The 19,330-nt window shown below is 50.4% G+C and overlaps 2 protein-coding genes across 4 annotated transcripts in view; both read right to left on the bottom strand.

Annotated features, from left to right (window-relative positions):
* FYCO1 (FYVE and coiled-coil domain autophagy adaptor 1) overlaps positions 1 to 3,582 on the bottom strand; it is a 74,063-nt gene extending 70,481 nt beyond the window's left edge. For all 3 annotated transcript variants that reach the window (XM_086698430.1, XM_086698431.1, XM_086698432.1), the window contains exon 1: positions 3,451 to 3,582. The gene's annotated coding sequence lies outside the window, so the exon portion shown is untranslated. The remainder of the gene's footprint in view (positions 1 to 3,450) is intronic.
* Positions 3,583 to 11,156: 7,574 nt separating this feature from the next.
* Positions 11,157 to 18,945, bottom strand: XCR1 (X-C motif chemokine receptor 1). Its single transcript, XM_025916605.2, has 2 exons — positions 18,797 to 18,945; positions 11,157 to 12,189 (listed from the first exon to the last, which is right to left on the bottom strand). Exon 2 carries the CDS (start codon positions 12,170 to 12,172, stop codon positions 11,177 to 11,179), a length of 996 nt encoding a protein of 331 aa, XP_025772390.1. The 5' UTR covers positions 12,173 to 12,189; positions 18,797 to 18,945; the 3' UTR covers positions 11,157 to 11,176.
* Between the last annotated feature and the right edge of the window lie 385 nt (positions 18,946 to 19,330).

The following is a 19,330-nucleotide window of genomic DNA, read 5'->3' as shown; positions in this document are numbered from 1 at the left end:
AGGGGAAGTATGGATGGGTCTGAGCACAGCCGTGTTTGGATGACAAGTGGAACATCCGGGTGCACACGGGCTCGGGGGTGGGGCTATGCTGGCAGACAGGAAGGGCAAGCAAGACCCAGGATGGCTCTGAGGCTGGGGCTTGGCGCTGGGCAAGAAAACCATCTTCTCTTTTACCAATTGTAGCGGAGGCTTGCCAATTTGAACCTTATTCAGATTTTGGAATCGGACTAGTCAATGTGAGATTTCCATTCCCTAACGTGCAACGGATTATGCGATAAAGATCATTCCCCAGTTGGTGATACTGTGCTATGTTTAGCTCACCAAACTCTTTTCAGGCAATTTTAGCAAATCTGTCTGTCCTGGGGAAGTTATTTGACCTTTTCCTACCTTGTGTGTGGCGTTTGTGGTTTTTTACTTTTTCCTGGTTTTTTTGTTTGTTTGGACTTTTTTCCCCCCGTGTGCAGTGTGGGGAGGTTACCCTTTACCTTCCTCAAGGAGGACGTAGGGGAGAAGAGCAGACGTTCCCAGTGGCTAACTTTGGTTGAGGCTTCCAAGTGCCCCCTCCCTGCTCTTGACCAAGGCTGCAGACGGCCCTGGAAGAAGCCCAAGGGGCTGCAGGTTCAGCTTGAGGAAATTCCTTCTGGCTCCTTGTGAAACCACCACGTCTGGTTCAGCTGTCCAGCCCACCCCGGTCCTCCTACGGGGATTCTCCTCCTGGCCTATCCCCCTGCAGACCAACAGCTTGCTTGGGTTGCTTTTTCAGCTCACATTTTTCTTCTGGATCCCACAGGCTCAGTTTTCTGCCCCAGGTCAAGGATGCAGTACCCCAGGCTCCTGAGGTGGTTAGCCAGACCTGCCCGTGGGGCCCAGAACAGCCGCAGGGTGACGTACTATAACCAGACCACAGATCCCCTCAGAACCACACTGATGTACATGTCCTCATCCCTGGAAACAGGATCTCTGTGTCTTTCAAATGCCACAAAGGCCTTTGTGAATGTGGAAGACCATCAGTGGTCACGAAAACCATCAGGCTGACCGGCTGCAACATGTGGAAAAGGGGGAAATGCCCCCCTGCCCCACGGAGCTCCGCTCAACCACCCTCATCTCATAGAAGCCATGAGCCCACGTGCTCTGAGGCTGAAGCTCTTATTACAGGGACATTACGGTGACAAACAATATGTCTACAAGCACCAAGAGGATAATATAGACCCAAGGAAACATTTCAGTACCCACACTACTGATCCATTTAGTTGCTCAGAGGCCCTTCTACCAATCAAGAGCTTTAAAAACAAAAACAAGCAAACATCCCCAAGCTGACAATGAGATCACAAATAGAGAGTCTTGCTTATCTCTGGAGCAACACAATGACTTTGAGGCCCAGGTGAGCAGATGCTGACCAGCTGGACCCCCCTCATCTCTGCTCATGGGAGGCCTCTGGCTGGTCACAAGGCACCAGTTTTTGACCCTCACCTGCTGTGTGTCCTGAGGCTGCTCCAGGGAATGTGGCCCCAGACACTGAGCTCCTATCAGTGATTTTCACTATGAGACCACAGCTAGACAACACGTTTCCTCTGCCTCATGTTTAAGGACATTCCAGTCTGGAGTCACCCAAGTTGTCCTTGGAATCACCAGAAAACACAGGTTACCCATCAGCCAAACCTCTCCCCTCCAGGGAAGGGAGGGACTGCCATTTCTTGAGTGCCTACTATGCGTTCTGGAGGCAGCAGCCCACAGCCTCGGTGACCAGTACAGGTCAAAGTCACCAGATGTTCTGATCTTGTCTCTTTTGGGTAGTTTCTCTCATCGCAAACATCTGGGGGGGGGGGGGGCGGGAAGTGTCTTCCTGCCCCCAAAGGACTAGTGTGGTTTAAAGTGTGGCTCTTGATCGCCTGCTTTTGCCCCAAAACCAGCCACACGGAGCAAAGACCATCCAAGGAACAGCCAGAGGACCGACATTAAAACAACTACAAAACTAACTGAAGTAAACTATCAGCTGTAGATTCTAACAGGCGAGCCAATGTTCACTATACAATCCTTTCAATGATTATGCTTCACTATTTTCCTAATAAAATACCAAAAACAACTTAAAAACGAAAGGAAGCACAACCCAGAGATGAACACTTGTAAGAGAAGCAGAAAACCTGTTTCCTAAAGCAAAGAGGCTTCTCAGATCCCTTTAATCAAAGAAGGCCGAGTCCCATCACTGAGACAATTAACTTTGGCTTCCAGGGTGATGAGAACAATGGCCCACAACTGGTACAGGGAATTCAGTAATTTATGAATAGCAGCTGTCACAGAAGGGAAAGTCCAGTGGAGCCCACTTGACATGGGCACACTTTGGATGGTGGGAGCCACTGAAAGCAGAAAACCTCAGCGAGACCGCTCTTTATTAGCACCAACACGCAGGGGAAGCCGCATTAGGCAGATGGCAGGGGAGTAAAGCTTGCTACAGAGACCACAAGGCTTGCAGGGGCAGAAGGGCAGTGAGCTGATTACAGCCTGATCCTCTGCCCTCAAAGAGCCCCTGACCCATTTCTCTGTGGGAAAGGAAACTGCCGTGGTAAAGACAAGCAGAGGGGCAGAGGCTGTGGCCAACACAAGCAGCTTCAGTAAATGCTCTTTTTTTTTTCTGGAGGGGGCAGCCAGTGGGAGTTGTGAAGAGTGACAAGGGGCATCAGAAGATACATGTGCACAGGACAGGGAGACGTGTGGTTAATGTGTCAACCACACACACACACACACACACGCTTTCCTTACACAAAAATAAAATCCAGGCCTCCCCCTAGAACATCCCCCAGCCGAGGTTCCGAATAGCATGGACTCTTTAGCGCAAGTCCCAAGCAGCCACACCACAGACAATCCCAAATCCACAGGTGTTTCAGGAAAGATCACGGGGTGGGGGGCGGGGGGGGTACTATTTTGAGCCCCTGCACCTGAACATAAGGTAAAGAGAACGGGCCGTGGCCCGAAGATGGCCCGGGATGAACAAACCGTCCCCTTACGGGAGGGAGGGAGAAACAAGGTCTGGGCTATCCCCGCCGGGCTGAGCCCGGAACTTCGCTTCTTATAGTCAGTGGCCTCTCGGACAATCCTGGCAGAAACTCCACGACCTGTCCTCCTGTGCCTAAATGATTCAAGGGCTGTTCTGAGACTCCTATATGGTGGGCTCCTTTTCGGGGGTCCTGGAACCGGTGTTTGGGGATCTGTCTTTCCAACTGACCACCAGAGGCAGCCAGGGTTCCAGGGTCAGTTTCAGCAGCGGACCGAGAGGTGCCTCCCCGGCCCTCTGGCCAAGGGCAAGGGCTCGGACCGGGTCTGGGGGAGACCCGGGATGGGCGGGGACGGTGAGGGCAACAGGTGACAAGCCGCGTCGGGAGGGAAGTTCTCCGCTCCGAGGCCGACAGCGGCCCAGGCGCCCCCGAGGCCCGGCCGGCCCCCCGCGGCACTTACGCGCTCGTGGGTCCACTGTTTGGCAGAAGCGAAACTTTCTGGGGCCCAGCGGAAGAGTGCGGTAGCGCGGCGCAGCCCGCCATGATACGCAGAGCCGCCGCAGGCGGGCGCGGACTACAACTCCCGGCACGCTCCGCAGGCCAACGCCTACAAGTCCCGTCGGACCCCACGGCAGAGGGGCGTGGACTAGGACTCCCGGCTCGCGGCGCGCGCTGAGGTTTGCGTCTCCTGGCGCCGCTGTGCCACCCGCCCTGGGCTAAGCCTCTCAGTCCCCGCAGGCTCGGTGTGTCCCCGAGTCATCGGTGTGGCACCTTGAAAGCAGCGCCGTCACCGTGTGGCTTTTGAGAACTTGCAGTGTGGCTAGTTTGAGCTGAACAGTACACGGGCTGTAAGTGCAAAATACACCTGACTTCCAAAGACTTCGTATGAAAACAATACCGTGAAGTAGCTTCTTACTACTTTTATACTGATTGCATGTTGAAAAGATAATACTTTTGGTAGGTTGGGCGGGCTAAATGAAAAAGCATGTGTCGCTGGGCTTCCCGGATCCCCCTCACTTCTAAACCCAGGGACCTATTTGAACTCAGTGCTCAAAAACTATGTGTTAATGAATGAACTACCACTCCTGACTTCTGCCCCGCTCTCGGCCCGATTTCTATTTGTAAGTTCTATTCTCTGTTTCTAAGTTGCAAGGCATTCTGAGGCTGGACTCAAGAGAGTGCATTCATTCATGATGTCTACTATGGATCCAAGGCAGGAGAGCAACCGCACCCGGGGTACTTCAGCCTGTGATGGAAGCCTGGGCTCTGCCATTCCTTAGTTCTGGCTGCAGCATCCTTTCCTCTGCCCTAGCTCCCACCATTTAATCGAGAAACACCGTTTTACCTCGCAGGACTTAGCTGCTGGTGTCCAGCCAAGCGCCACGGCCCCAGCCATTGGCTGGGTGGGATAATACGGGAAAGGAAATAGATTTCCTACTTAAGGTTGGGGTATGTAATGTCATCAGCCATCTTTTATAAATTAATGAGGGACAGACAAATCAGTGATGAGATGGATGGAACAGTCAATCTGTGGGGGGTGTGGGGAAGTGATTTCCATTCTTCCTGTTAAAAACTACGAAAGGAAGAGGGAACAGGGGGACGATGGCAAAGGGAAAATCGTTGTGCCAACCGCAGTCTGAATGGTTTTGTGACATACTGAGGGTGGGAGAGATTTTAATGTCGGATTTTAGTGCCACTTTCTCAGGACTGTGAGCTCACATCCTCAGGACTGTGACCCCACGTGACTGGGGCTGTGACCCCGCATGTTGAGAGCTATGGCCCCAGTGAATGGGTCATGACCCCATGTGCCAGAAGCCTTGCCCCCATGTCCCTGGGGTCATGACCTTACAGGCTTGCAGCCATGCCCCTACTTGATCAGGACTGTGAGCTCACGTCCTCAGGGCTGTGACACCTTGTGCTCAGGTGCATCACCCTGTGTCCTCTGAGCTGTGGCCCACTGCGCTCCTTGGAGCTATGACCTCTTGCCTCAGGCAGCGATCCCACGTGTTCGGGGCTATGAATGTTAGAGTGGACCTCTCTGAGCTCTGATGCCCTCCTTGGTCTAAGTGGGAAACAGAAATGTCACAGGGTGGCTGTGAGATGTGCACATGTATGGGCCTGGCACAGAGCAGATCTCAGTACAAAGTCAGTTTCCAGTCTCCTGTGGGTGTCTTCAGTCAGGAGTCGTGTTCTGTGTGGTCAAGGTAGACACTAAAAGCCCATGAGGGGCTCTGAGATGCACTAGGATTCCCTTCACACCCACTGAAATGGCGCCCCGTGTTGGTCTGCTCATGGTGTGCCGTAACAAAGTCCCACCAGCTAGGTGGCTTAAACAGGTCTCCAGGGGGCGCCTGGGTGGCGCAGTCGGTTGAGCGTCCGACTTCAGCCAGGTCGCGATCTCGCGGTCTGTGAGTTCGAGCCCCGCGTCGGGCTCTGGGCTGATGGCTCAGAGCCTGGAGCCTGTTTCCGATTCTGTGTCTCCCTCTCTCTCTGCCCCTTGCCCATTCATGCTCTGTCTCTCTCTGTCCCAAAAATAAATAAACGTTGAAAAAAAAAAAAAAATTAAAACAGGTCTCCAGGCTAGAAGTCTACGATCAGGGTGTCTGCTGTGTTGGCTCCTTCTGTGGCTGTGAGGGAACACCCATCCCATGCCTTTCTCTTAACCTCTGGTGGTTGCTGGCAATCTCTGGTGTTCTTGACTTGTGATAGCGTAAGTCCAGCCTTCACCTGGCATTCTCCCTTGGTCTGGGTCTCTGTCCAAATTTCCCGTTTTTATAGGGACACCGGTCATATTGGATTACAGGCCTGCCCTCACCCCTGTGACCTCATTGTAACTAATTACATATGCAGTGACCCTCTTTCCAGACAAGGTCACATTCAGAGGCACCGGGAATCAGGACATGAACACAAGGGTTTCTTGGGGAGTAGGAGAAGGACACAGTTCAACCGATAACGTGCACGAAGCTACAGGTTTGTATCCCCTGAAGAACGTCATGGAAATGCAACTCATGAAATTAGAGACTCATAGACTTCATTTCTTAATCACGGGGAGGGATCTTAGAGTTTAAACCTCTCCAGTTGAGTTGAATAGATAAGGAGAGGAAGTGGCTTGCTAAGGATCCAGTCAGAACGGGGGATGTGATTTCCTATTGAGGCCAATATTTGTGGGTTTCCTCTAACTTTTAAATAAACAAGATGCTTTGAGGGGCCCCTGGGTGGCTCAGTTGGTTAAGCGTCCGACTCCGGCTCAGGTCATGATCTCATGACTTGTGGGTTCGAGCCCCACGTCGGGCTCTGTGCTGACAGCTCGGAGCCTGGAGCTCGCTTCGGATTCTATGTCTCCCTCTCCTCTCTGCCCCTCCCCTGCTCACACTGTGTCTATGTGTCAAAAATAAATAAACGTTGAAAAAAATTAAATAAACAAGATGCTTTGAAAAATTAGTAATGTTCAGTGTTGTTGTTGTTGTTTTAACTCACATTATCCTTATTTTTGGAAAAAAACCAGAGGCAGATTGTTGAACCAATTGTAACCAAAGTGGGGGACAGATACAAGTGGGTACTTCCTTCCCCAAACTCCCATAGTTCATTGCAAGGTGCCTTGGAATAATAGTTTTAATGACACGTTTAAGGTGACGTGTTTAAGGCGTGCATTCCCAGTTGTGTGGACAATCGAGTCATATACTTTTCTCTGAGTCAAGGTTAAGTCATCTGGAAAAAGGACCACCAATTCCTTGGGACTAGAGTAATCCTATAGAAATCTTTCTCCAAATAAGAATGACCAGAGGCTGACCAACTTGAGAGTGGTGCTAATCCTTCTTTGCAATCTTACGCCCCCTAACATGGGCTTCCCTCTGCCTTCACACAGAGCAGGCCTGTACACACGTGGCCAGGAACATCTTGCAGGTCCACATGCCCCCTCTTATCCCCGGGCCAACCTCTAATCCTTGTAACCACCCAGTTCTCCATCCCCATCCATTGCCCATATCCTCTCTCTAACCATGAGTGATGCTCACCTCTGATTTTCTGAAATGGTCAAAGTCAAGGAACCAGGCTTCCATTGTCCTCCTTTGGGCCCTCTGGCCACACTTTCTCTTGTCGAGGAGCTGGGAGTGTGTGTGTAGCAGGGTGGGGGTGGGGTGGGGTGCGGGGGCAGTTACAACCACCCACACCTAAAATCTGGGCTGGCCCCAAAGTGGAGAGCATACTTCAGGATAATCCTTCTTCCCCTTCCCAAACTTCCCCCAAACCTGCAAAGTATCTCCCACCAAGTTCTCAGGATGCCCCAAACTCCCGGCAGGAAGCATAGCATTCCTTCTGATTAGAGGGCTGATCTCTGAAAAGTCCTTGTTCCAACACAGTGGCTCATGAAATGGGGGGGGGGGGGGGGAACCTTGGACTTGAAGACAGCCCAGGGGAGAGACAGGGACAGAAAACTCGAGAGCCACAGAGCACTCGAGACACATTGGCCTCCTGGATAATTTTGCCTAAGGCCTAAATGGAGCAAATTTCCCACCATCCTGACCCACACAAGGCTTGTTCCACACTCTATGCCCCATCCTCTTCCTGTATCCCTCCCTTCACCCTGAATCCTAACCCAGATCCCCCACAAGCAGAGGACTTTTAGGAATCTTATATAAAGACCTAGGTCGAAATGAGGGGAACACAGCCAGGGATGAGTCCATACACACTACTCTTTTATTTCTGCATATGATACAATGATGCTTTCTGTCTTTATGAGATGATTACAGTTGTAATTCCTATTTGGGGCTGAATCACTGGCAAAGCAAGTACTTTTACACACATGATCTCATGTGTATCTTCATTGTGTGAATAGAGTCTGTCTTTGTGTTTTTGGCATTTATACAGTTTTACAGATGAGGACGCGGAGAGTCTCGGAGGCCCATGGTCACAGTGATTCAGTAAAGGACCTTAGATTTGGGGTTTGGGTCCGAGGCTCACATCCCAAGGGCCTTCTCAGACAATCTACTTTGGGATCTGTTCTCCTGGTTTTTCCAGACTCATGGGCCTCTTTGTCCCGTCACAGGGAGGCTTTACAAATGAAAGCTGTCAGGAGTTCAGCAAACCAGGCGATGTGTGGGCTGATGGGCCATAGGGAAGAGTCATGGGACGCCATTGGGCAGTGCCTGGTGTTGACCAGAAGGTATAATGTAAGCAAGTGTGGAAAGAAAAAACAGAAGTAGGAAAAAGCCAGAAATATGGTCTCCTATTCACTTACTCAACCAACCACAAACATTGCCGGGCGTTGAGGGAGGTTCTAGATCGGCCACACGTGGCTTCTGCCCTTGAGGAACTTCCATTCTGGCTGGGGTCATCTGAGGTCTGGGGCTGCCCTGGGCTTGGAGTTCCTATTCAGAGACCAGCAAGGCTCCTCCCTTCCGGGTTTTGTCCAAGAGAGTGGGGTGGTGGGAATGCTGTGAAGACATCTTCCCTAGGAACTACCGTGGATTTTTTGTGTTCCCGGAGCAGCAGAAGGTCCGCAGCCCTGTGTCCAGGGCAACTTTTATTGACTCTCGTGGGACAGGCCCACAAGAGTGCAGCTGTGGTTCAGTGGGCGGAGGGAGGGGACAGCAGGAGGTTGCGGCCAACAGAGTGTGCGGTCAAGGCGGCCACTAGCGTGCAGTGCTCCGGCTGATTTTTTTCAGCAGTGTTGCCCATAGGCTCCTTTTCTGATAGGGCGTCTTCCCATCACGTCTCTGTTTCTCTGCGCCTCTTGCCTCGGTTTCCCAAGGAACTAAATTAAGAGAAGACGCTCTACTCTCTACCCTTGGAGATGACGAAACATCACGAGAAACGTAAGGACGTGGACACGACTGCGTTTAGTGAAGTGCTCTCAGGGGTACGGCTGAATGCGTCGGAGGAAATGCTTAGACGAACATCTTTGGAGGTGAAGGGAAGGGATGGGATGGGTGAGGAGCAAACGAGGCGAGCGTCTGTGGTGACGACCCCCCTCCCAACCTGCCTTCCAGGAAGAGTGGCGTTAAGACCGCACTGCGTTGGTTTGGGGGGTTGCGAGCTGGAATCGTCTCCCCTTCTCCCAGGGCTCAGCCTGCCCTCTGAATAAAAGTCAAACAAAACTTTAATAATACTAGTTTGAAGGGGGTGCTGAACGACTACCCCGATCAGAAGCCCGAAGGCTTAACTCTGAGCCACAACTACCTCATTACCTCTTTCCTTTTGCTGTTTCTTCTGTCCGTGGTGAGTGATGTCCCCACCTACTGGCTGGCAAGTCCATGAGAGCTTTATCCCTTCATGAGGGTCCGAGACTCAATGCGTTTGGTAACTGTGCAGAGGCGGGCTGCTGGTGAGACGGTCTGGCCCCTGCCTGACCGGACGGCTGTGCCGGCTGGTTTTGGAGGGGTTGGCTCCGCTCAGTCCTCGGTGACTGCCGGCTGAGACCGTCTGCAGGGCCAACGTGAGCACATCCTAAAATAAGCATAGTCAGAGTGCAATCTGGATGCTGAAAACCTGCAACTAGATGGGAGACGTGTTGCATATCATAGCTCCAGCTTCTTTCACGTGAGGTGGCCCCTGCATATTCGGCCCATGATTCTTTGGGGGAAGGAACGAATGGAGTAAGTGCCACCTTCTGCATGAAGCATTTACTTGGAGGATATAAAGATGATGAGATACCACTGCCTCCCTCCGAATGCCAAGAGCCCAGCTCCAAAGGTCCAGATAAGTAAACACCCACCTTGGCCAAGGCACCCAGGGTGAAGGTTCCTGCAACACCTCCTGCTCTCAGGATGGATATTGAGCTGACCCTTCAGATTCATCACTGTCACCAGGAATGTTCTCCACCTGCCTGGTGGGTGGCACCCGCCTTCCCTGGCCACGCCCGTTCCAAACCTGAGTCATCTTTGAGTCTTGCGCTTCCCCTCCCTCCACCCCCACGGCCCAGTCTTGCTGACTCTGCCCTTCCCCCATTCCCTCAGAGTTGTTCTTGCCCATGGTGGCTGCGTGTCCGTGGTTCCACCCCCAGATGACCTCGCTTCCTCAGCGTCCTTCTGTGGTGCATCTCTTTCCCCACCCAGTGTGCTCTGAATGGACCCCGGGGTGCTTCAAGACCCTCAGCGGCTCCTCATCTCTTGCAGATAGAGCCCCAACACCTCAGGAAGTCTTTCCGGGCCCCTGCAAGTTGGCACCAAGGAACTTTCCCAAACTTCCTGCGGGCAGGAACCTGGTCTTCCGACCTGCTAGGCATGGGCCCTGGTGTTCCATCACTGTGTATGAGTGGGAGCAAAGAATGACAGGTGTCACTATTCTTCCAATGTATGTATTTTGGGGGGCACGTGCCTCTTGCCCCAGGAGGCTAGTTTACAGATATTAACCTTTCTTCCCTAGTCTACACTCTCAGAGCACCACGCTTATTCGTCTCTGTGGCAATGGCTGTCACGTGACCTTGCTTTTTGGTTAGCAGCACACATGCCTGCCTCCTACACTGTCCCATAGCTTCACATCCCCAGGACGTACATGAAAGCCACCTTCTAACCTTTCCATACAACAAACCTGGTCCCGATCTGTAAACCTGATTTAGTTCTGGAGCGGGGCCTTTGGAAAAGCTCCCCAGGTGATTCTGGCGTGCACCCCAGTTAGGTACATTCGGCTGTAACTCCTTGAATTCCAGAGTCTTCCACAGTCCCCAGAGTGGGACTTTGCACACGGGAAGCATGGAATATATGCTTGTTGAATAAAGTAGCCACTAATAACAGCCCCCGGCTGGAGCTTAGAGAGCATGTGAAGCCTTCTCCACTTCACCTCCGGCTACAGGTTCCATGATGTATTTGCACTTGGGTGGCCAGGCTTGGAGGCGTTTTACTTGGCTGGGGAAGACTGAAGGTCCAATTTTAAGAATTAGGCCAGTAGCACCTGCTGGAAAGGACTGAGTCTCGGACCTTCATGAAGTCTTGGAAGATCCTCCTTTCTGGGACTCCTTCCAAGTCTCAGAGCCTTCTGAACGAAGCGATGTCTAAGCCAATGAATTAATAAAGGCAAGAGTGATGAAGTCAGAATTCAAGGCTTGTTTTTGTGGATGGCAGTATAACATTTCCAGCTGGGAGCCACTTTCTGCAGAAGGGGCGACAAGTGGGACCTGCTGGTGGAAAGGTACTGCTTTGGCCCCCAGCCCCATGGCCTTGGCATTCCTTCCTGCACCACCGAACTCCCTTTCAAAAGAAGGAGGCGCCCTCATAGTTGAAGGTGCCCAGGGTGTGAGGGGGGATGCTGGACGCCTGCTGCCGACAGAGCCAGAAGTGCCGGAGCAGACTTTTGAGATGCCTGCGGAACTTGACCCCGACAAAGACGTAGAGCACCGGGTTGAAGCAGCAGTGGGAGAAGGCAACGTTGCGGCAGATGAGCAAGGCGTAATCCAGCTGCTGGATGAACTCGCAGCTCTGGATGACCCTGAGTTTCAGCAGTGTCTGCAGAAACAGGATCAGGTTGTAGGGAGCCCAGCTGAGGAAGTACACCACCACGATGGTGAAGATGAGCCGGACCGTCCGGTGGTGCCGTTTGGACCGCGAGCGGAACAGGGTCCTGAGAATCTCCACGTAGCAGAACAGGATGATCCCGACGGAGAGCAGGAAGATGATGTTGTGCTGGTAGACCGAGGCTATGAACCATCTGACTTCCGAATAGTTGCAGCCCGAAGGAAACACCTTGTGGAAGATGGCATCGATGATTGAGGACAGGATGCTGGTCGCCCACACGGCCGCGGTCACCAGCACGCGGCACTGGAGGGTGTGGACGCGCATGGACGAGAGGGGCCTCACCACCGACATGTAGCGGTGGACAGTCATGATGGTCAAGAAGAAGATGCTGCTGTAGAGGCTGATGGAGAAGATCATGTTGAGGAGCTTGCAGAGGAAGTCCCCCAGCACCCAGCCCCAGTGGTACCCCAGGATCCACACCGGCAGCAAGAAGGAGAAGGCCATGTCTGAGAGGCACAGGTTGAGGATAAAGACGTTGGTGAGGGACTCCAGGCTCTCGAACTTCACCAGGACCCACAACACCAGGCTGTTGCCCACCAGGCTGAGGAGAAACACCAGGAAGTACAGGATTGTGGTGCTGAGGGTAGCAAAGGCGAAGTGCTTGCTCTCACACAGAAAGCTCTGATCGTCATAGTCAAAAGGAGTGGTGGACTCTGGGATGCCTGAGGGCTCCATCTAGACATGGAGAGCATCTGAAATGAAAGACATGAGGAGTTTCAAGCCACATGGTTAGGCTAGGGTCGATAGGACCCACGTTATAAAAAAAAGTGTGGTCCAGGGGCGCCTGGGTGGCTCAGTCAGTTGAGCATCTGACTTCAGCTCAGGTCATGATCTCACGGTCCATGAGTTCGAGCCCCGCTTCGGGCTCTGAGCTGACAGCTCAGAGCCTGGAGCCTGCTTCGGATTCTGTGTCTCCCCCTCTCTCTCTGCTCCTCCCCCCCCATGCTCTGTCTCTCTCTCTCTCTCTCTCTCAAAAATAAATGAAACATAAAAAAGAAAAAGTGTGGTCCATGGTCCAGCCGCCCATCATGAACTATTTGTAATGAGACTAAGAACTTTTGCCGAAACATGAAGCCACTAAGCAAACTGTATAGTTTGGTGGGCATTTTTTTTTTCAGCCAGGCTCTCTTGATAGGGGAAGTGGTGCATTCATTCACGTTCATTTACTCTGTCACAAGCCCACTTTCTCTTGAAGCCTGGCATTGGAGTAGCACTAAGCTAGACCAGTCTCCCAGTAGGTGTGTATGAGAAACAGCAGCGGAACCAGATTCAAAGAACTGAGGTCAAATTTGGGCCCCATTACTGTATTTCTGGGCAAGCTATCTAACCTTCCTGACCCTAAGGTCCTCATCTATAAAACAGGGCTAAGGATCCCCACATTGTTCCTTCTTCTATTTACCAAGTGTCTAAGTGAGCATTGACTCTGCCTGCCTGCCTTCCTCACTCTGTCTCTCCCCCATCTCTCCCTCCCTCCCTCCCTCCCTCCCTCCCTCCCTCCCTCTCTCTCTTTTTTCTTTCTTTCTTTCTTTCTTTCTTTCTTTCTTTCTTTCTTTCTTCCCCCTCCTCTCCTTCCTTCCATAAATCCTGATGGCAGGATTGTTTCAGGAAGCTTGCTGTCTCTTGGAACAGGTCCAAAAAGAAAGGAGCAAACATCTCCCATGTGAACTCAGGTAGGAAATAATCTCAAGACTCCGATGAACACTGAGACTCTGGGAGACCAAATCGTCACTAACACAGATGTTCTATGGAAGAAAGTATATGCAGAGTGACCTCTGAGGACCAAAGGAGCCATGAGGCAAAAAAAAAAAAAAAAAAAAAAAAAAAAAGCTGACTGGTCCAATTTGCCAAGAAATGGTTTAGTAAAGGATCTTATGGACAGAAGTCTGTCTTGGATGGCTGCGAGTCGAGTAGATCTCTGCACCCCGCCTCCCATAAGACCTGATCTTACAGCCCTAGAGGATGGGGAGTACATCCTGGGAGACTCTCAGGAGGAAAGGTTTGAGAATAGCTGTGTGTCATAGTCTTGTCTCCAGAGCAGGTCAAGGCCGCTATGCCCCAAGTGTATACTTACGAGTTCTTTATCATGCCCGTGGTTGGACAAAAAAGAAAGAATGGTGGTGGTGGTGGTGTGTGGGGGGGGGCTGGGGGGGGACTGTGCTCAAGAAGGCTCCAGGTCACAGAGTGGTCACCATGGTGGATTTGTCCAAGATGGCGTCAGGCCGGTTGACGCGGAGGATTAACTCCCAGAGCAGAAAGCCGCCTCACGCGGGAGTCTGGTTTACAGAACTTCCTACAGAGGCAAGCAAGCGGAAGCAACCTAAGTATCCGGTCGGAGGGAAGTCGCTAAGAAACCCGCACGGAGTCACATTGATTCAATCCTCGGCGCTAGTGAGGTTTTGGAAACGGGGAGACTAGAAGGCCGAGGAGAGGACAGGGAACGTGACGGAAGAGCCAGAACTCTCGTTGAAAGAGGTGAGTGAAGCTTTGGGGAGGAAGGCGGGAGACTGGGCGAAGCGGCTGCCTGCACCACGTAGGGGCCCCCTTGTCACCTACTAGGTGCCAGGCACCGCGCTGGCACAGGCTACTCGTCTGCTCCCTCTGTGCCGTGACTGTCTGCAAGGCCGTCAGAGACACTGAGGCTCCGACTGGTGAAATGGCCTTCCCAGTGTTGATAGAGCCAGGGAGCAGGGAGGAGGGCCAAGCCGGGAGCCAGACCTAGGCTCTCCTGCCTTGTATTTGGAGAAGGAGAATTGGAAAGGTAGCCCGAGTGTCTCACTTACCTAGTTAGGGGCGGGAGGAATAACAAAGGGGGTCTCCAACGTGTCCTATTTTTAATACTGTTTTCTTACGGATTTTAAGAGCACTCCTTAGTCTTGTCAACCCGTTGGGCCTTTTCTTTTTCGCCTTTGCTTTAAAGTTTATTTATTTAGGGGGGCCTGGGTGACTCAGTGGGTTGATTGTCTGACGCCAGCTCAGGTCACGATCTCGTGGGTTGTGAGTTTGAGCCCCACGTCAGTCTCCGTGCTGACAGCTCAGAGCCCGCTTCGGATCCTGTGTCCCCCCTTCTCTCTGCCCCTTCCCAGCTTGCGCTCTCTGACAAATAAATAAACACTAAAAGTAGAAAAATAAAGGTTATTTATTTTGAGAGAGAGAGAAAGAGAGAGACGGAGAGAGAGAATCCCAAGCAGGCTTCACCCTGTCAGTGCAGAGCCCGATGCAGGGCTCACTCTCACAAATGGTGAGATCGTGACCTGGACCGAAATCGAGAGTTGGAAGCATAACCCACAGAGCCACCCAGGCGCCCCAACCCGCTGTGCTTTTTAGCTTTTCATTCTGTCCGGGTCTTTTCATTTTTTTGACATTTAGAAAGTAGGCGCTTACATCTGATTCGATACAACAGTACCTGATGGCCTGTGACGTAGGGCAGGCCCTGTGACAGATGCTGGATTGTTGGGTGAAAACACGACTAATAAATAGTCTCTGTCTGCAAGAGGCTTGTAGTTCAGAATGACATCAGAAATCGTACAAAAGTCTGGGACCTCCTGTCGTGTGACTAGTTGGACGTGCAGGTAGTTTGGGACAGGAGCCTTGTACGCACCCCTTACGTCGTATAGGTGATCCCCAAGTCTGCTGCTTGGCTCTTGTCTTCCCCTGACCCAGACCCTGTGGAGGCCGACCCATCTTCTTAACATCAGCGCCCCAGCTGCGTGGTTGGAAATTTCTCAAAATGAAATGGCTTCTCCTGACAAAGGAGGTAGGTACCTTGTCCCTCTTTTAATTTAGTAAAAAACAAGTGGCTTTACACACTCTCGGTGTTGTGACATCTCTTGTGACCACCGAAGAAAGCACCGGAGAGACGGGGTGGCTTCCTGCGCTGATGATTTGTGTGGAATCACCGAAGCAGAATAGTCACACGTCTCTCCTTGTAGTGGAGTTCACATTTTCTGCTCAACTCTCCAGAATAAAAGAAGTCCTTGGGCTGGTCTGGGATGACAGGAAGCCAGTGACCAAAGTACTCAATGTCGATATCTCCCGCCTCACCTAGTCTTTTCCTGCTCTGTGGTCCTGAGTAGTGCAGCTTGAGTGGGTTGGTAAGAGAACTTTCCAGTTCCTGTTCTGCCAGGTTACCAAGTACTGAATTATTTACTATGGTGAAGATAACACTAAGTGGGTTTCACTTCTCAGTAAAGGCCGAGTAAGCTCCGGTGAACTATGTACAAACCCTGGAACAAAAATGAAAACCGAACCCAGAAACCTTCCTGTGGGCACTGCTGAGCTACCAAAACATGGTAAACATTGGAAGGGACTGGGCATCTGAAAAAGGAGAACGGCTGAATGGTGGGAGTCCTACTTTTATGGCTTTGGCCTCGGGGCAGGACCCGGTCACGAGGGGCAGCTGAAATTCCAGTAGCAAAGTCACCATTTTTTGGTCTTGAAAAACCAGAGGGCTGGGGCGCCTGGGTGGCGCAGTCGGTTAAGCGTCCGACTTCAGCCAGGTCACGATCTCGCGGTCCGTGGGTTCGAGCCCCGCGTCAGGCTCTGGGCTGATGGCTCGGAGCCTGGAGCCTGTTTCCGATTCTGTGTCTCCCTCTCTCTCTGCCCCTCCCCCGTTCATGCTCTGTCTCTCTCTGTCCCAAAAAAATAAAAACGTTGAAAAAAAAAAATTAAAAAAAAAAAAAAAGAAAAAAAGAAAAACCAGAGGGCTGAGTTTAGGACAACCACAGCCACTGGAGAAGAGGTGAGGGGACATCACAGAGAGGCTGTCCTCACTCTCTAGCTGACCTCTGAACCAGGAATGTCCCCTGGGAAAACCGGAGGCACCAAACTGAAATGGACTCACTGCCCACGTCAGGGGAGGCCGAGTTTAGAATGTGAGCCGGCCACATTGATTATGTGCGGAAACCAACAACATATGAAACAATCAAAACTTTTCAGAAGAATGAAACAGAATCTGGTCTGCACAGCATAACGTCCACGATGATGAGGCTACAATACCACCTGTGCAGCACAGGGAGAAAAAGCAGAACGTGGCCCCTCCTCAAAAACGTGGCGCCTCGGTGGCTCAGTCGGTTAAGCATCTGACTTCAGCTCAGGTCATGATCTCGCGGTTCGTGGGTTCAAGCCCCACATCAGGCTCGCTGCTGTCAGCGTAGAGCCCGCTTCGGATCCTCTGTCCCCCTCTCTGTGTCCCTCCCCTGCTTGTGCTCTCCCCAAAATAAAATAAATGTATAAAAAAAAGATAAGAAACTGATCCTGAGATGCCCCAGATATTAGAATCTACAGATATGCATGGGAATGCAACTCTTTTCACTGTGCCCCAGAGACTACAGGGAAATATATCCTTAATGAATGGACGGGGAAATCCCAGCAGAGAAGGAGAAAAAAAAAATCTATGAAAGAACCAAAAGGAAGTAGAAACCAATAACCATAAGATATCTGGAAGAGCCAAAATAATTTGGAAGGAAAACAACATACTTTTTTTTTTTTAATTGTTTTAGTGTTTTTATTTATTTTTGAGATAAGGAGACGGGGCAGGGGGAGGGAAGAGAGAGAGAGAGGGAGACACAGGATCCGAAGCAGGCTCCAGGCTTTGAGCTGTCAGCACAGAGGCTGACGTGTGGCTCAAACTCATGAAACGTGAGATCATGACCTGAGCTGAAGTCAGACGCTTAAAGGACGGAGCCACCCAGGTGCCCCCTAAAGCAATATGCTTCTAAAGAGTCTGAGTCAAAGAAGAATTCACAGGCAAACTGTGAAATATTTGGAACTGAATACTAAGAATAAATGGCACATGTTAAAACTCATGGCACACAACTGAAGCATACTTAGAGACAAATTTATACCTTTCAATGCTTAGGGTAGAAAGAAAAGAGGCCTAAAATTAAGGATCTGAAATCAATGATTCAGAAGCTGGGCAGGAAAAAAAAGGGCAAATTAAAACCCAAAGAAAGTAGAAGAAAGGAAATAAAGATAAAAGAAGAAATAAAGAAATAGAGAATAAGAAGAGAGAAAATGTGCAAAACCAAAAGTGGTTGCTTGAAAATTTTTTTTTGAAATATAATAAAATTCTAGCTACATTGAGAGCAGAAAGAAAGAGGACACAAATTCTGAATAGCAGATTTGAAAGAATGGTTATTGCTGTAGATTATTGCTCTACAGATAGATCTTACCAACTTTAAATGACTAACAAAGAAAAAAAAAAACAAAAAGAATAAATGACAAAGAACTATTATGATCAATTTTATGCCAGATTCAACAACTTACATAAAATTGACACATTTCTTTAAAAATTCAACCTACCAAAGCTGGCATGAAGTGATATGGCAAATCCGAAAAGTCCTACCTTTGTGAGACAAATTTAATTAACTATTAAAAAAAAACCTTCCCACAAAGAAAACTCCAGAACCACATGATTTTTTTCTCATACGTTCTGTCAAACATTTAAGGAAGAGGTAACACCAATCTTAGACAAACGATCTGAGATACAGGATGGAATATTGCTCAGATCGTTTCATGAGGCCACCGTCACCCTGATACCAAAACCAGACAAAACCAGCACAATAAAGAAAACTACAGACCCATATCCCTCATGAACGCAGACACAAAAATCCTTATCCAAGTATTAGCACATCAAATCGGCAACATAATTTAAAAGGAGGATACGTCGTGATCAAGCGGTGTTTACCCCAGAAATATGAGAATGGCTTAATGTCTGAAGAATCAAGCAATTTAAATCCTTTTTGCATTAACAGAATAAAGACAAAGGCCACATGACACTGTTTGATCAATGCAGAAAAGTATTTGACAAAGCTCAATACCCACTCATGATGCCAACTCTCACCACATCAGAAATTAAAGGGGTATTGGACGTCTGTAAAAGCGATTCCACTCTTCTGTTGGTTATTCATTCATTTACTCAAAAGCTTCTGGGCTGGGCTTGGGAGAATGGCACCAAGTGACTCTCCGAGTTCCTCTCTAGGAGCCCGGTTCCCTTTTGCCTGTCACTGCTCTCCCTCCCTGTCTCTGCTTGCCCACCTCAGCTCCAAGAGAGCAAATGTAGCTTTTCCTGTCCGCCATATAACTTGGATCGAGAAACCCAGATTTAAATTATCCAACCACTAAGAATAACAATGCCTGACCTTAGCGATGCAGATTTGGGGGAATCCCCATGAGGGCTTGGCACTCTCCATATTTACCAGCTCTCCAGTTGGTTCCGATGCCCACAGGGAGTTGAAAAACCCGTGGTACAAGCTATTAACATTAGAGGAAAACACAAGTTACACACATAAAGGAACTCACCTATATCTACACCTCCTGTGTGTCCTGAGGCAGAAATGATGCTTCCCTGTTGCACGTTGTGCTCCAAGAAACTGAAACAGCCAGAAGCTAGAGGAAGGTCGGAGAAAACTGTAGTACGCTGTGTCAGAGGGAGACAGGGAGCCTTGACTAATCCCTCCTCTCCCACCTCCTGGCTTCCCGCTTGACCCACCCCCAACCTCCTTATCCCCACCCAAGACCTCACGTCACAACCTGGCCCCATCACTGGTCACCCAGCGTGTCTCCAAAGGCAGGTGGGGTCGACAATGCAGGAGTCACCCGAGCCCCCGGATCCCACTGAGAATAGAGTCAGGCAGTTTTGGAGTGGGAAGGGATCCTAAAGGGTACGTTTTTAAAAAGCTGCATTTGTATGTTAGTCGAAATCACATTTTATTAATGTACCAGTTACGTATGATGGCGATGATGATGATTTTAAGTCGAGGTGAAATTCACGTAACATAAAATTTGCCATTTTAAATGGCAGGATTCGGTCGTTTCCGGCATATTTCACAATAT

This window comes from Puma concolor, chromosome A2 (genome assembly GCF_028749965.1).
Source record: "Puma concolor isolate L17-30 chromosome A2, mPumCon1.1.hap2, whole genome shotgun sequence".
Lineage (NCBI taxonomy): Eukaryota > Metazoa > Chordata > Mammalia > Carnivora > Felidae > Puma > Puma concolor.
Note: the sequence above shows the minus strand (reverse complement) of the source record. Positions and strands in the feature narration are given on the sequence as shown.

Excerpts from the sequence above, each read along its gene's own strand:
- XCR1 (XM_025916605.2), bottom strand. The coding sequence starts at position 12,172 with ATGGAGCCCTCAGGCATCCCAGAGTCCACCACTCCTTTTGACTATGAC.